This window comes from Macrotis lagotis, chromosome X (assembly GCF_037893015.1).
Source record: "Macrotis lagotis isolate mMagLag1 chromosome X, bilby.v1.9.chrom.fasta, whole genome shotgun sequence".
Lineage (NCBI taxonomy): Eukaryota > Metazoa > Chordata > Mammalia > Peramelemorphia > Peramelidae > Macrotis > Macrotis lagotis.
In genome coordinates, this window is record NC_133666.1 from 704,004,356 (window position 1) to 704,021,332 (window position 16,977).

Below are 16,977 nucleotides of genomic sequence, written 5' to 3' on the forward strand. Positions count from 1 at the left end.
CTCTCTGTCTCCTGGTTCCTTCCTGCCTGCCCACAAACATGTCCCTTTCTCCCCGATCTTGAAAACATCCTCCCTTGTTCCTTCCATCTCTGCTGACCAGCATCCTCTGTGCTTGCTGGATGGTTCTTATCCTTCATTGAAGATCAAAATAACATCACTATGTGTTTTTTTTTCCACTTTTTTTGCAAGGCAGTGGGGTTAAGTGAATTGCCCAAAGTCACACAACTAGATAATTATTATGTCTAAGGCCGGTTTTGAACTCAAGTCCTCCTAACTCCAGGGCTGGTGCTCTATCTACTGTGTCACCTAGCTGCCCCAATAACATCACTATGTTAGAGGAAAATTACAGTATGTCAACTGTGGCTGATCAGAACAATATGAGCTCAGAATGTTCTACCACAGGTTGGGCACAAATATTCCATGTGAACACCTGGGGTGGTTACTCTTAACTTGATATTTGTCCTTCATTCTTGAAGACCATGACATCAGGGAGATGATGCCATGACAAGCACATGAATTGAATTTGAGGGGGGGAGGGCTGTATTAAATCACCAGCCTTACTTTCTCCTCCAGAGCTATCTAGTTCCAGTGGTTAGATATAAATCAGGATGACTGGAGATGACCCTGGATGCCTGACTCCAAGGCCATCCTCTGTGCCATTTAGCTGGGAAGTCAGGAGGAGAGGAGTTTGAATCCAGACACAGTCACTTGACACTAGCTGTCTGACTGTGGGCAAGTCACTTAACATTGATTGTCTCGCATCCAGGGCCATATCTGGCTATTGGATTCAGATGGCTCTGGAGGAGAAAGTGAGGCTGGTGACTTAATCAAGTCCCTCCTCACTTGAATCCAAATCATATGCTTGGCATGGCATCACTCTAAACTTAAATATCTCATGTTTCCTTTGAGCTGCTTCAATTCTGTCTTCTTCATAGAGTACTGATGAGGGCACACCATGCTGGATGGTCCTTTGCCAGTGTCTCCCATGCTGTACAATCAGTTCTAAAGATCTTTAATGAGATCTTCTGGGTGTATGGGCATCACTCTGAGTCTTTCGTGAGTGCTTGTCCTGTGTGACTTCTCCACAAAATAGTTACATCTGGCATTCTAACAACGGGTCTAGTCCATTGTAGTTGCACTCTCTGTTGGAATGTTGTAATGCTAGCAGTTTAGCTTGAGAAAGGACTTTAGTGTCTGGTATCTTCTCCTGTTTGGTGATCTTCAGAATCTTCCTAAGACAATTTAAATGGAAATGATTTGGTTTCCTGACGTGGCACTGGCACTGGTCCAGATTTCACAGGCATATAGCAATGAGATCAGCACAATGGCTCTGTAGACCTTCAGTTTGGTAGTTGGTCTAATAACTCTTCTCTCCATACTTTCTTTTGGAGCCTCCCAAATAGTGAGCTAGCTCTGGCAATGTGTGTGTCAACCTCATTATCTTTTTGGAAAGGACATTGCCAAGGTAAGTGAACTTGTCCATTGTACTCAAAACTTCTCCATTTGCTGTAATTGATGGTTCTACATATAGATGTTGTGGTGCTGGCTGATGGAGCACTTGTGGTTTTTGTTGTTGTTAATTGTTAGGCCAAAATTAGCACAAGCAGCAGAGAATGGATCCATACTTTGTTGCAGAGGCACAATAATCTTCAAACAGAAGATCATGCTCCAACACTCCTTCCACTTTAGTTTTAGCTTTTAGTCTTTTGAAGTTTAATACACACCCTTTTTTGAAAAATTGGGGTCTAAAAAGTGGGAATGTCTTAATAGTAGTTGTAGATTTTTTTACTTGCATTTCCTGCTTTTTTTTTTTTGTGCTTGGTCTTTGTGTTCATTGTTTCACATTTGTTGCCAATATATTAGATTACATTTTGCCAGATTCTGCCCAGAAATGGCTCAGAAAAGATTTTCATACAGTGCTGAATTCAAGTTCAAAGTGATCCAGTTTGCAAAAGTGAATGGAAATTGTGCTGTTGAACATCAGTTTGGTGGTCTTCAAAAAAAAAAACAATGTGAGACTGACTTTGAGAAAAAGTAACCCTATTGAAAATGCCCTGGCAGAAGAAGGCCATGAAAGGGAAGACAGCCAAATGACCTGATTTAGAGAGGGAACTGAAGTTATGGATTGAAGAGCAAAGGGCAAAAATGGTTCAGCATGAGGCCAGGAAAATTGCTGTTGAAAAAGAAGTGACTGGATTCAAAGGAGGACACAATTGATACTTCAGGTTCATGAAATGGAATGGACTAAGCATGCATCCAGATACAGACTTGCCCAAAAGATGCCTGAAAGCTATGAGTAGAAGGTCCTTGAATTTCAGATCGCTGATAAGAAGGGGATGAAAACTGTAATTGGGAAAGACAAGTGGACATGAAAAGAGTCATTATACAATTATTTCAGCTTGTTGTGCTGATGGAACCAAGCTACCTACTATGCTGATTTTCAAATGCAAAACAATGCCAAAAGAAGACATTCCTGGAGGAGTGATTATTCACATTCATGACAAAGGATGGATGGATCGGGATGGGATGAAGATCTGGTTTAAGAAAGTCTGAAGCAGGAGACCAGGTGGACTCTTGCGAAAACCTGCCCTATTGGTGCTTGACCAGTTCAAGGCACACATAACAAACACAAAGATTACTGCAGAATAAAACAAAACTTGCCATACCTGGAGGCTTGACATCCCAGCACTAACCACTTGATGTCAGCAATAACAAACCCTTCAAAGCTTCCATGAGAGAAATGGAACCAACAGATGAAGTCTACTGGGGAAAATTTGACACCAGCAGGAAGAGTGAAGAAACCAACTATAGAAGTTTGTACGTGGTTGAAAAGATCCTGGGATAGTATCAAGATTGAGATCATTGTCAAGTAATTTAAGAAATGTGGCATTTCAAATGCCATAGATGGAACTGAGGATGAGATAATATATGAAGATAGTGATTCATCATTAAACACAGATGAGGATAAGCTAATGTACGGGTTTCATGACAGTGATGAGTTGCATGAATTTTATGATGAATAAAACTTGAGTTCAATAACTTTATGTAATACATTTTTTTCAAATTTTGGGCCCCATAATTAAAGTGAATCTTATACATTGGAGTGTCTTATAGATTGGGAAATATGGTATATTGTTATTATTAGGTTGGCATGCTAAAAATCAAGAAAGAGGAGACTATGAGAGCCTAGAATGGGCTGGGAGACAAGAATTGTTTGTATTTTAGGCTTATACTATTGATTATGAAATATCTTGACAAAAGGATTTGGGATAGAGAAGATCACTTAACCAATGCTCCTGGTATAGTAATGAAAATATTTATGGTAAGCCTAGAAAAAATGGGAAACCTAATATTCTTTATAATGTGGGTAATTCCAATATGGAAGGTATGGATCTATTGACAGATAGGAAAAGGCTGATGGAGGATATCCAGTAAAAATCTGATTTAATGTCACTAAACAAGAGGATTCTATTTCCCTCCAATCTGATATCTGTCAGTTTATTGAGTGTGGTGTTTTTTCTAATCAGCTGGGTTGTTCCAACTATGATAAGTATTTGTGTTCCAGAGGATTATTTGATATACCATGTAACTCATGGGATAATGTGTGGTTAACCACTTTGCTGAGTGGTTGGACATTTCCTAAAGATTTCATAAAATATCAAGAGAAGAATTCAATCATGAAAACAGGTTGTATGAAACAGACAGATCCTTCAGATTTATATCTGTAGAGATGCAAACCTTGAAGAGGGCGGGGGTTGCCATTCAGACATAAAAACCCTAATTAGATTCTGATAATACAATTTTTCATCAGAAATAGAGGTTTTTAAAAACATGAAGATTAGGCGCAGCTAGGTGGCGCAATGGATAGAGCACTAGCCCTGGAGTCAGGAGGACCTGAGTTCAAATCCAGCCTCAGACACTAGCTGTGTGGCCTTGGGCAAGCCACTTAACCTCATTTGCCTTGCAAAAAAACCTTAAAAAAAAACCCCAAACAACAACATTAAGATTAGATAACTTCTACCTGGAGTTGAATCTTGCCTGTCAAATCTCTAAAAGCTGTTTAGGCCTTCCTCTTTGTGATGTCTAGTATTTGGAACATTCTTCTTTTCAACAAGTATCAATTTGTAATTTAAAGCTTCCAGTTGTGTCCCTAGTAAGACAACTTTGTCTTTCATCTTTTTTTCATCTTGCCCTAAAATTCTAGCACGGATGCTGGGAAAAGGAAGGGAATAAGCACCAGGTGCTATAAGTGCTTTCTTTACCATATTATGTCATTTCATCCTGAGAATAACCTTCCAAGTTAGGTATATAATCCCTATTTGACAGTTGAGGAAACAGGCAAATGGAAGCTAAATAATTTATCCAAGGGCACATAGTAATTCTCTGAGGTTGGGTTTAGACTCTAGCATTCCTTCCTCTAACCCCAGGGCTCTCTCCACTGCACTCTCAGTTGCCTCTAATTTCAAGATAATGGAAAGTATGCAATGAGTCCATCCTTCTATGAAGAAGTTGCACCAAAACCAAATTTTCTTATATCAATTTTGGTCCATGATCTTCTCCCCCACTTCTCCCCAGAGCTCAAAAAATAATAGTTCTGAGACTGTCCTTCAGAAGGCCTGGGAAACACCCTAGAGTCCTTTCTTGAATGCTCCTGGCATTGCCAGGCATTGTCCAAGAAAGAGCATTGGGAATAACTTGTCAGCAGAAGAATCTCATCTGAAGAGGTAAAGGCTCCCCACATGAACAGTACACAAGGTTTCTATATGGTTCAGAGAATAAGGAATATGGAAGTGGAACAGAGCAAAAATTGGATTTTTAAGGTCTGTTATTGGGACTTGGTGTGTGTGTGTGTGTGTGTGTATGTATGTATGTATAGTATAATTTTAGATATATATGTATAGAATAACTTTAGATAGATTTATGGTAGCTGAGGAGTTGGAATGAGATGATTTGCATATATAAAGGAATTTTCATTAGCCAACAAAAGAAAATTTTTTCATCTGCTTATGGGGGTCAAAAGGGAGAAGAAGATTTCTTATTCATGTGAAATTCTTATTCATGTGGATAAGACAGCCATCAATAAACTTCCAGGTCTTTCAGTAGTGGAATGGTGGAAGAAAGACTTAATGGAGAGTTGGGAAAGAATGAAAAGATTTAGAGAAGCTGCTGAGATGTATCTTCTGTTTCAGGCACTGTGCTAAGCCAGGAGGCTATAAAGAAAGGCAAAAAAGACAGTCTCTGCTTTAACCAAAATTCAACTTCAGACTTTGCGCATAGGAACCCAGGGGTTCAACCTTCCTATCAGAATCTCAGAATCTAGTTTACTAACAAGAGTTGAAATAGGGAAACAAGAAAGTTTGTGAGGGGAAATTCATTTAGTGCAATAGGGAAATAAGGGACTATAAAGAAGTGAGGATAATATTGGTTAAAGGAGAAAAGCAGAACTGGGGAGGAAATAGTAAAAATAAAATAAAGTAGTAGCAGCATTTATACAGCACTTACTATATAAATATTGCCTCATTTTATCTTTATAAGAACCTTGGGAGTTAGGTGCTATTATTATGGTGATTTTATAGATGAGAGAAACTGAGGCAAATGAGGTGCTGTGCCTTGCCCATGGTCTCAGGACTAGCAAATTTCTGAGTTGGGACTGAGACTTAGTTCTTCATGATTCAAGGTTTAACATTCTATACACTGCACCACTGGTAACATTCTGAATGTGGTCACCCTGGTATGAGGTGGAAAATGCAAGGAAATTCCTCTTTTTAAACTCTCAAACCAGTCAAAATGCATTGCTAATTATTATTAAAAGATGTATTTTTCTATTGGCCCATGACAAGTAGTGGGGGGGGGTTGCAAGGCAAAATCAAGTATAGCCATCCTTTACATAATAAACTGACAAATTTCTTTGGGAACTTCTTCCCTAGGACTGAAGAAATAGCATGATCTTACTTAAAGAGAAGGTTCCAAGGCAATGACTTGGTCAGTTCCCAAATCCCAAAATGGAAAAGGAGAATTTTCAAGGGCCTTTGTTCTTTTCTCAAAGAGTAAATTATTCTTTTTATTTTAAAGTAAAATATACCTAATTTAAAATGTAATTGTGGGGCAGCTAGGTGGCATAGTGGATAAAGCACCAGCCTTGGAGTCAGGAGTACCTGGGTTCAAATGTGGTCTCAGACACTTGATAATTACCTAGCTGTGTGGCCTTGGGCAAGCCGCTTAACCCCATTTGCCTTGCAAAAAAAAATGTAATTGTTTTTAAACCTTAACCACACTCTCTTACAGCCTAATTCCTAATTTTATAGCATCCAGATCAGAAAAGGACTTAATTTTCTAAGGATGCAATAATTTTTCAAATTCCATCATTTCTTAGAAAATGGTTTCTCGAGCGGCTAGGTGGTGCAGTGGATAGAGCACTGGCCCTGGAGTCAGGAGGACCTGAGTTCAAATCCAGCCTCAGACACTTAATAATTACCTAGCTGTGTGGCCTTGGGCAAGCCACTTAACCCCATTGCCTTGCAAAAAAAAAAACAACCCTAAAAAAAAAGAAGGTTGTTTCTCAAACATTCCAATATGAGAAAAATTCAAAGCCCAATAATAACATAAACAATGTTACAGATAGAAATCATGAAAGAACATCACCAAGTGTCATCACTTCTGTTCAATACATTTCTGAATTCTCTGACCCAGAACAATTACCTCCTCCAGATGACTCTGGAGGAGAAAGTGAGGCTGGTGACTTAGCCCAGCACTCCCTCACTCCAATCCAATTCATGTGCTTGTCATGGCATCACCTTCCTGATGTCCTGGTCTTCTTGAAGAATGAAGGACACAACAGTAGGAGAATTACAGTAGGTGAATACATCTGTCTGTACACAACTCAGTCTGCTCCATCCAGTATCTACACTTATAAGGGGTATGTGGCTTCCCAGTTTTCCCAAGAGCCATCTGCTGCCAGCTCCCCAAAGCAGAGGCTCCATTCCTTTCAGGTGGGCTGGGGCTGCAGGTTTAGCAGGGCAGAAGGAGGAGAAAGAGGAGGTGAGTCTGGGAGGGAGGGATGGGAGGAGTGTGGCACTGGAGAGGAGGAGCTCTCAGAGATGAGCAGCCTAGTATATGCAGGCCCAGGCAGACTTTGAGCTCTGGGGGGCTGGGTTTGAAACTAGGGAGGAGTTTAGGGCAGAAGAAGGGATCCTTGCAGTGAAGAAGGCTTTGCAGGTGATGGTGGGCAGGGCTTGGGGAGGAGAGTTTTCTGGATCCTTAAGTCCTGGCCCTGGCTGTGATTGGAGGATACTGGGGGCCTAGGGACTGCACCACGTGGCGCTCTGGAGATTTGGAAGATCATCCCAGAGTGTGCTGGTGGGAAGCAACCTGCTCTGCCTTCCCTGGGTCTCAGATCTCTCCTTTCTTCCCTTGCTGCTGATATCACTCTGCCTACTAGAAGTCAGGTCTGTACTTGTATGTCCCAGGTAGGTCTGAGCCAGAGCGCTGCTGGCTGTCCTTGCCATTGAATCTTTCTCCTCATCTGACCTCTTGGTGATGTCCTCCAAGTTTGCCAGAAGCACCCCCAACTCCCAAGTCTGGCTACTGTTGAGCTCTCCTTACCCCCTAATTCTTTTTCAAACTTCCAGTCACTTCCCAACTTCTTGGCTCACCATCCATAAATCGACCATTAGGTAACACATCCCTCAACTTCAGACTTTGCCAATAAGAATCCAGGAGTTCTAATTTCAACCTTCCTATCAGGACCTAGGTATGACCTGTCTCCCTATCCTCACCTCTTGTTTGGAGATTCAGTTGTTCTGCCTTCGGGCCAGGCTCCTTAGACAGTTATCAAAGCTCTGCCCCCCCCCCCCCATCTGAACTGAACTTGTGGCTCTCGGCCTGTTTGTCCATGAGATCCCAGACATGTGGCTCCCTATCTCCAGATTCTAAGTCTGAGCTCTCCCAGGGGATCCCAGGTGCCTTCCCCTGCTCCTAGTTAGACATCAGAACACAGGCATCTTGCCTTCCTAGGCTCAGTGTTCACCTGTTAATGCAGCGTCCCTGACCTCCCTTGCCATTAGCTCTGTTAGAATATCTTGTCTCCCAGACCCTGCTCCTGCTCCCCTTTTTCAGGCCTCCTGTTTCCCTGCCTCAACTTCTTGCAGAGTCCTCAGGGTTATAGGCCACCCCTGGTCATTCCCTGGTGGCTCCATTCCAGCTTCTCTGCTGCCTATATCAAGCAGTAAGTCTGTTGTCTAGGTAACATGTGTGTTAACTGTGGAGAGGAGATGTGGGTAGGGGAGGACTAGTTGGAGGGAGAACTCTGACTCGGACCACTGAGGCTCTGCCAGGTCTCATCCCATCTGAGATCCCAAGCCTCTACTTCCCGGGATAGGGAAAGAAGGAATAAAGGAGGGAGGGAAGTCTTTTTGTTCAGCCATCTTCATTTCCAAGTCTGATCCTCTCTGCCTTTTTAAGTAAGAATCTCAGTCCTGAGGGCAAGGCCCGGCCCTTTGTAACTCCTCCTTGCCCCTTATAAATTCCTGCAGGTTAGCCTTCTGCTGAGGCAGAGAAGGAAAAGATCTTTCTTTCCCTCTCTGGAATTCTTGTCCCTCCCCAGCTCAGTCTAGTCCAAGGAGATGTGGGTCAAATCCAAAAAGTAGGAAAGAAATTATAAAGGTTCACAAATAATAATCATCCTGAGCGTGAACACAAAGGCGATTAGCCTGGAACTCCGATGATGGTGGGGAATATGAGTTTTTTCCATGTCATAAAGAAGGGAGACTCTCCAGGTGACTCGAAACTCAGAGAATTAAAACCTTCCATAGTTAAGTGTCTGTCACCTCTGTTAGTAATAGCTAGACTGTTGCCCCATTTGTCCGTCCACAAAGGAAGCAGAACTCAATGTAGGTAAAGATCAGGAACAAGATAAAGGAATTTGACAAAATGGAATCACTTTAGTTCCTTTGCTACCTACACAGGGAACCTGGATTTAGAAGAAATGGCCCCTGGAAACCTCAGCCCCCAGCCTCAGGTGAGTGTAATCTGTCCACAGGCAACAGCAACACGAGTCATCAAATCCGTTTCCATAGACATAGGAGATGGTCTAGGAGGCTGGATGGGACTTTATTAAAACACTGGCATGTAGGGGCAGCTGGATGGTACAGTGGGTAGAGCACCGGCCCTGGAGTCAGGAGTCCCTGAGTTCAATTCGGCCACAGACACTTAATAATTACCTAGCTGTGTGGCCTTGGGCAAGTCACTTAATGCCATTTGCCTTGCAAAAACTTAAAAAACCCAACCCCCCCTAAAAAAAACTTTGGCATGTTAATTAACAATTCATTAATTAACAAGCAACCACACTGCTCTGCTCTCTGCTTCTGTGTTTTAAACTTTGGGCCCTTGGTGTCTTGAGCACTAAGACCCCACACCCTGAGTTGGTGCCCTCCCCTAATTTTTAAGTTCTCTCTCATTGCAACTAACTTTCAAGGATCCCTTTATTCATGAATCTTTATTTCCTAGGGATCATGTTTGCGCTCTCTTTATGTCTGCCTACCGTTATTCATAGGCAAGTTCTTTATTCTGTCTCATTCTCCACCCCCTCCCTCACCAAGATGATAAACAATCTGGTAAAAGTTATACACAATTCATATAGAACATTTCCACATTAGTCATTTTCTATATGTGTCATTTTTTAAATAGCACAATAATATTCCATCACAATCCTGAACCACAGCTTCCCTTGTCATTCCCCAATTGATGGACATCCTCTTGGTTTCCTATTCTTAGTCACTACAAAACAGCTGCTCTAAGTAGTTTTTTTACAAGTAACTGCTTTTTCCCCCTTCTTGAATGTCTTTCGGATATAGACCTAGAAGTAGTATTGCTGGATTTGAGAGTATGCATAGTTTTACAGCACTTGGGGCACACTTTCAAATTGCTCTCCAAAATGGTTGGATCAGGTCATAGCTTCCACAACAGTACATTTTTATCCCGGTTTTCCTGGATCACTTCCAACTCTATAATTTTCCCTTTTTTTCATATTAGCCAATAGGATAGATGTGAGATGGAATCTCAATATTGTTTTAATTTGCATTTCTCTAATAGTGATTTAGAACTTTTTTTATATGACTATAGATAGCTTTAATTTCTTTGTCTGGAAACTGCCTATTCATATCCTTTGACCATTTTCAATTGGAGAACGACTTTTAATTTTAGAAATTTGAGAAATGTATCTTTGAGAAATGAGGCCTTTATCAGAAATACCTGTTGCAAAATATTTCCCCCAGTTCTTTACTTTCCTTTTGCTTTTGGTTGCATTGGCTTTATTCGTACAAAAAACCTTTTGGATTTTATAGTGATTAGTTGGCAGTAAGCTTGCCTAAGTTCTGGATATTGGATGATACTCTCATGCTTTCCCAGTCAATAATGGAGTGCTTGCTCCCATGGTTTTTAGCATGATGTTTTCGGCCTTGTTAGCATTGGCCTTGGAAGCAGGGAAAGAGGAGTTCAAATCTGGCCTCAGACACTTGACACTAACTAGTTGTGTGACCCTGGGCGAGTTACTTAACCCTGATTGCCTCCCATGCAGGGCCATGTCCAATCATCCTGTGCCATATCTGGCCACTGGACCCAAATAGTTCTGGAGGAGAAAGTGAAGCTGGTGATTTAGTACAGCACCCTCTCTCAAATCAAATTCGTGTACTTGTCATGGCATCACCTCCCTGATGTCATGGTCTTCTTCATGAATGAAGGACAAACATTAATCACCTCCAATGAGGATAATCACAGCAACAAGGTCAGCTACCACACTGATGGTAAATTTCAACTTGGAAAGGCTACAATTTAAAGAGGAGGTAGTGTTGGTGCATGCATGATTGTCTATTTGCAGATGACTGCACTCCATGTAGCTTTTGAAGCTGAGATGCAAAAAAATGTATGAATTGATTTTCTGCTGCTTGTGAAAATTTTGCCCTAAGAATTAACACTAAAAAAAATAGGTATTCCTTTGACTTATACCACACCACAAGTGGATAAGTTTTGAATACTGTGGATAAATTTGGCACACATGTTGCCAGAGCTAGTTCAGTTTTGGAGGACTCTGAAGGAAAGTATAGGAGAGAAGAGGTATCAGACTACCAAATCACAGATTTACAGAGCCATTGTGCTGATCTCACAGTTGTATACCTATGAAACCTGGACAGTCTACCATTGCCATGCCAGGAAACTGAATTGCTTCCATTTGAATTGTCTTGGGGAGATCGCTTGGCTAGATAAGATACAAGACACTGAGGTCCTTTCTTCCAAGCTTTCAAACTTTACTAAAGAGGGTACAATGCTATTGGGCTGGTCATCAGAATATTTTATGGAGAACTCACACAGGGAAAGTTCTTATATGGTAGTCAGAAAGAAGTGATGCAAGGACACTCAAAGTTTCTGTTAAGAACTTGGAACGCGATTGTACGATGTGGTAGATATTGCCACAGGACCACCCAGCATAGTGTGCCTTCATCAGAGAAGGTGCTGTGCTCTATGGCCAAAGCAGAATTGGAGTGAGTGAAAGAAAACCGGAGATGCACAAGTTTAGAGAATCCAAGGCAGGTGTTCACATGGGCTATTTGTGTCCTACCTGTTGTAGAGCATATCGGTCTCAGTTAGACACCATGTAACTTGACTTCAACATAGTGATGTTATTTTGGTCCTCTTTAACAACAGAGGACACTAACCAACCAACCAGTATTTTCTTTGGTCCCCAGTTCTTTTCTTGTTCATAGATCTGACAAATAAACAATTCTAGGTGCATCTCATTTGCTTATGGCATTACCTTTAATGTCTAAATTGTCTCTACCCATTTTGACTTTTTATTGGTATAAGGTGTAAGATGTTGATTTGTATCTAATTTCTGCTATATGGTTTTCCTGTTTTCCCAACAGTTTTTGTTCTAATGCTTGGCTCTTCGGCTCTGCCCTATGCTAGGTTGCTATGGCTTTAGCAGTCTAGTATATGAAATAGCCAGTGTCAAATTGTTTTCTTAATTGCCACTTTGTAGAACAGGTTGAGATCTAGGATGGCCAGACAACCTTACTTAAATTTTTTTCATTGATTTCCTTGATATCCTTGATCTTTTGTTCTTGCAGATGAACTTTATTAACTTTTTTTACCTCCATAGACCAATTTCTTGAAGTACTGCATAAAAAGGACATTTAATAAGGATACTACTTTAGCTTAAGTAGACGAGGTTCTCTCGTTTCCATGTGGGAGCTCATCTGGGCAGCAGAGCAAGATGTGATCATGTGGCATCTTGGGAAATCGGCCATATCTGAAGGATCTTGAATTCACATGGGTAGATTTTTATGCCTTCAGTTTGCCAGGCAGTAACACAAATTTATCCAGAGGTCCTCAAGAGGGCTTTGTCACCTTTCAGGGAAAGTAAAACTAACCTAACCATGTGTCAGGAGAAGGAAAGAATTCCAAGAGATAGTGACCTCTTCATGAAAGGTTGCTAGGCTCACTGGGGAGAGAGTGCTGCTCCTTATGCCTTAAGGTGAGCAAGTGGTCAATCTAATTTCAAGATTCATTGAAGGAAGAAAATGGCATTTGTCATGAATTGTCACCATTTAGGCATGTGAATTAAGCACCTTACCAATATTTTTCCTGATCCTCACAACATGGAATATGGGGGTCATTATTATTTGTACTTGTGTAGTCAGGAAGATCTGGGAAACAGTATTGGGGGTTTTTTTTGTTTTTTTGTTTTTAGATTTTTGCTAGGCAGTGGAGTTAAGTGGCTTGCCCAAGACCACACAGCTAGGTCATTATTAAGTGTCTGAGGCTGGATTTGAACTCAGGTACTCCTGACTCCAGGGCTGGTGCTTTATGCACTACGCCACCTAGCCGCCCCTATTTTCTTTTTGAAAATCAAGTTTTGTTACTTTTAAATTTAATAAAAATTGTTTTGAATGTTATTTTAGTTTACTTTTTTCAATTACATATAAAGATAGTTTTCAACATTCATCTTTTTGTAAGCTTTTGAGTTTCACAATTTTTCTACCATATTCCCTTCTTATCCCCTTCCTCATGACAGTGAGTAATGTATAGTTTATATATGGACGATCGTGTTCAACATATTTCCTTATTCATCATGTTTTGCAAGATAAATCAGAGCAAAAAATGAAATGAATGAAAAAGAAAGGGAAAACATAAAAGCTGCTTTAAAAAGTGAAAATAGAATGCTTTGGTCTGCATTCAGACTTTTTAGATTTTTTTTTCCTCTGGATGTGAATGGCATTTTCCATCATGTGTCTTTTTGAATTGTCCTTGGTCACTGAATTTTTGAGAGGTGCTAAGTCCATCAAAGTTGATCATCACACAATGTTGCTGTTAAGTGTATGCAATGTTCTCTTGGTTCTGCTCACTTCACTCAACATCAGTCCATGTAAGTCTACTCAGGCTTTTCTAAAATCTGCCCACATGAGATTTCTTTTTATTTTTAATAGTTAAAATAAATTTATTTATTTATTATTGAGTTTTACAATTTTCTCCCAAACCTCACTTCCCTTCTCCCACCCCCCCACAGAAGGCATCTAGATTGAATGTGTTGAGAGAGAACTCATATCCTTAAGAAAATAAATAAAATATAAGAGATAGCAAGATTACATAATAAGATAATAGGTTTTTTTAATTAAAGGTAATAGCCTTTGGTCTTTGTTCAGATTCCACATTTATTTCTTTCTCTGATACAGATGGTATTCTCCATTGCAGATAACCCCAAATTGTCCCTGATTGTGGCATTTATGAAATGAGCAAGTCCATTAAGGTTGATCATCAACCCCATGTTCCTGTTATGGTATACAATGTAATTCTTATCTCACTCAGCATCTGTTCATGCAAATCCCTCCAGGCTTCCCTGAATTCCCATCCCTCCTGGTTTCTAATAGAACAGTGGTGTTCCATAACATACATATACCTCAATTTGTTCAGCCATTCCCCAATTGAAGGATATTCACTCAATTTCCAATTCTTAGCCACCACAAACAGGGCTGCTATGAATATTTTTGTACAAATGATGTTTTTTTATCCTTTTTCATAATCTCTTCAGGGTACAGACCCAGTAGTTGTATTGCTGGATCAAAGGGGATGCACATTTTTGTTGCCCTTTGGGTATAATTCCAAATTGCTCTCCAGAAAGGTTGGATTAGTTCACAGCTCCACCAACAATGTATTAGTGTCTCAGATTTCCCACATCTCTTCCAACATTGATCATTGTCCTTTCTGGTCATACTGACCAGTCTGAGAGGTGAGGTGGTACCTTGGAGATGTTTTAATTTGCATTTCTCTTAATAAGTAATGATTTAGAGAAATTTTTCATACGACTATGGATAACTTTAATTTCCTCATCTTTAAATTGCCTTTGCATAGCCTTTGACTATTTGTCAATTGGGCTTTTTTTTATAACTTTGACTCAGTTCTCTATATATTGTAGAAACAAGTCCTTTGTCAGAAATACTAGTTGTAAAAATCGTTTCCCAATTTACTACATTTCTTTTGATCTTGTTACAGTGGTTTTGTCTGACACGAGATTTCTTACAGAACTATAGTACTCTATCACATTCATATACCATAATAGTTTTCAGCTATTTTCCCAACTGATGAACATTACTTCAATTTCTAATTCCATGCCATTAGATTTGTTAAAAATATATTTTGTGCAAATCTTTTTTCCTTTTTTATGATTTCTTTGGGATACAGATCTACTCACAGAATAACTGAATCAAAGGATAGGCTCAGTTTTATTGCCTTTTGGGAATAGTTCCAAATTGCTTTCTAGAATGTTTGGATCAGTTCACAACTTCACCAACAATGCATTAGTATCCAAGGTTTCCCACATCCCCCCCAACATTGATCATTTTCTTTTTTTGGTCATTTTACCCTAACTGATAAGATTGAGGTGATGCCTCAGAGTTTTTATTTGCATTTCTCTAGTGTATAATGATTTAGAGCATCTTTTCATATGACCATAGATAACTTTAAGCTCTTCTCTGGAAAAAGCTTGTTCATATCCTTTGATCATTTATCAATTGGGAAATGACTTGTATTCTTTTAAATTTGACTCAGTTCTCTCTATATTTTAGATAGAAGTCCCTTTTTCAGAAATACTAGCTGTGAAAATTGTTTTTCACCTTTCTGAATTCCTTTTAATCTGAGTTGTTTTAGTTTTATTTGTACAAAAACCTGCATTTAATGTAATTGAAATTATCCATTTTACATTTTATAATATTTTCTATCTTTTGTTTAATCGTAAATTCTCTTTTCCCCAGATCTAACAGATAAACTATTCCAAGCTTTCCTAATTGGCTTATGGTATCACTTTTTATGTTTAATCTTGTACCCATTTTGACTTTATCTTGGGATAGGATACAAGATGTGGGTCTAGGCCTAGTTTTTGCCATACTGTTTTCCAGTTTTCCCAGCAGCTTTTGTCAAATAGGAGTTCTTATCCCAGAAGCTAAAGTTTATCAAACAGTATATTCCTATAGTTGTTTACTTCTGTTTCTTTTGTACCTAATCTATTCCTCTGATCTACCACTGTATTCCTTAGCCAGTACCAGTTTAGTTGACTGCTGCTTCATAATAGTTTTTTAGATCTGACTCAGCTCAGTCTCCTTCCTTTGCATTTTCTCCATTAATTCCCTTGATATTCTTGAACTTTTGTTCCTCCAGATGAATTTTGTTACTATATTTTTCTAGCTCTCAAATAATTTTTTGATAGTCTGAGTGGTATGTCACTGAATAAGTAATTGAATTTAGATAGAATTGTTTTTATTATATTAGCTTGGCCATCCATTAGCAATCAACACTTTTCCAATTGTCAAGGTGTGACTTTATTTGATGAGAAGTGTTTTGTAATAGTGTTCATATTGGATTTGTCTTAGCAGGTAGATTACCAAGTATTTTGGGTTATCTACAGTACATTATTTATTAATTTATTAATTTATTGTTTTTTTGCAAGGCAATGGGGTTAAGTGACTTGCCCAAGGTCACACAGCTAGGTAATTATTAAGTGTCTTGAACTCAGCTCCTCCTGACTCCAGGGCCAGTGCTCTATCCACTGCGTCACCTAGCTGCCTCTACAGTTACTTTAAATGGAATTACCAGTATCAAAAATGGAAAGGATGAATTCACTACCAATAAGGAGGAAATTGAAGAAATAACTCAGAGCTAATTTTACTCAACTGTATGCCAAAAAACGTGACAATCTAAGTAATATGGATGACTATAAAATATAAATTTCCCAGATTAGCAGAAGAGGAAATAGAATACTTAAATAAATTTATTTCAGAAAAAGAAATTGAACAAGCCATCAATGAACTTCAAGAAAAAATGTCCAGGGTCCAATGGCTTTACTAGTGAATTCTACCAAACATTTAAAGAACAATTAATTACAATCTTATATAAACTATTTGAAAAAATAGGCGAGGGCCTTCTATCAAATTCTTTCTATGACACCAATATGGTGCTGAAACTTAAATCAGGAAAAGTCAAAACAGAGAAAGAAAATTATAGATGAATTCCCCTAATGAATATTGATGCAAAATTTTAAAATAAAATATTTGCAAAGAGATTACAGCAAGTGACCACCAAGATATATCAGGAATAAAGGGATGATTCAATATTAGGAAAACAATCAGCATAATTGACCATATTAATAACACATAACAAAATAATGGATGCTGAAAAAGCCTTTGAGAAAATATAGCACTCATTTCTATTTAAAAACATTAGAGAGTAAAGGAGTGAATGAAGTTTTCTGTAAAATGATGAATAGTGTCAAACAACCATCAACAAGCATTATATGTAATGAAAATAAGCTAGAAACATTCCAAATAAGATCAGGGGTGAAATAAGGATGCCTGTTATCACCACTATTATTCAATAGGATTTTAGAAATGTTAATTTTAAAAATAAGACAACAGAAATCAAAAGAATTAGAATAGG

The 16,977-nt window shown here is 39.2% G+C and overlaps 1 protein-coding gene across 1 annotated transcript in view; it reads left to right on the top strand.

The window, feature by feature from the left end:
- LOC141497082 (uncharacterized) overlaps positions 1-16,977 on the top strand; it is an 857,774-nt gene that overhangs the window by 820,476 nt on the left and 20,321 nt on the right. The window contains 1 exon segment of the mRNA XM_074199666.1: positions 15,142-15,152. Within this exon segment, the coding sequence (XP_074055767.1) occupies positions 15,142-15,152 (11 nt within the window).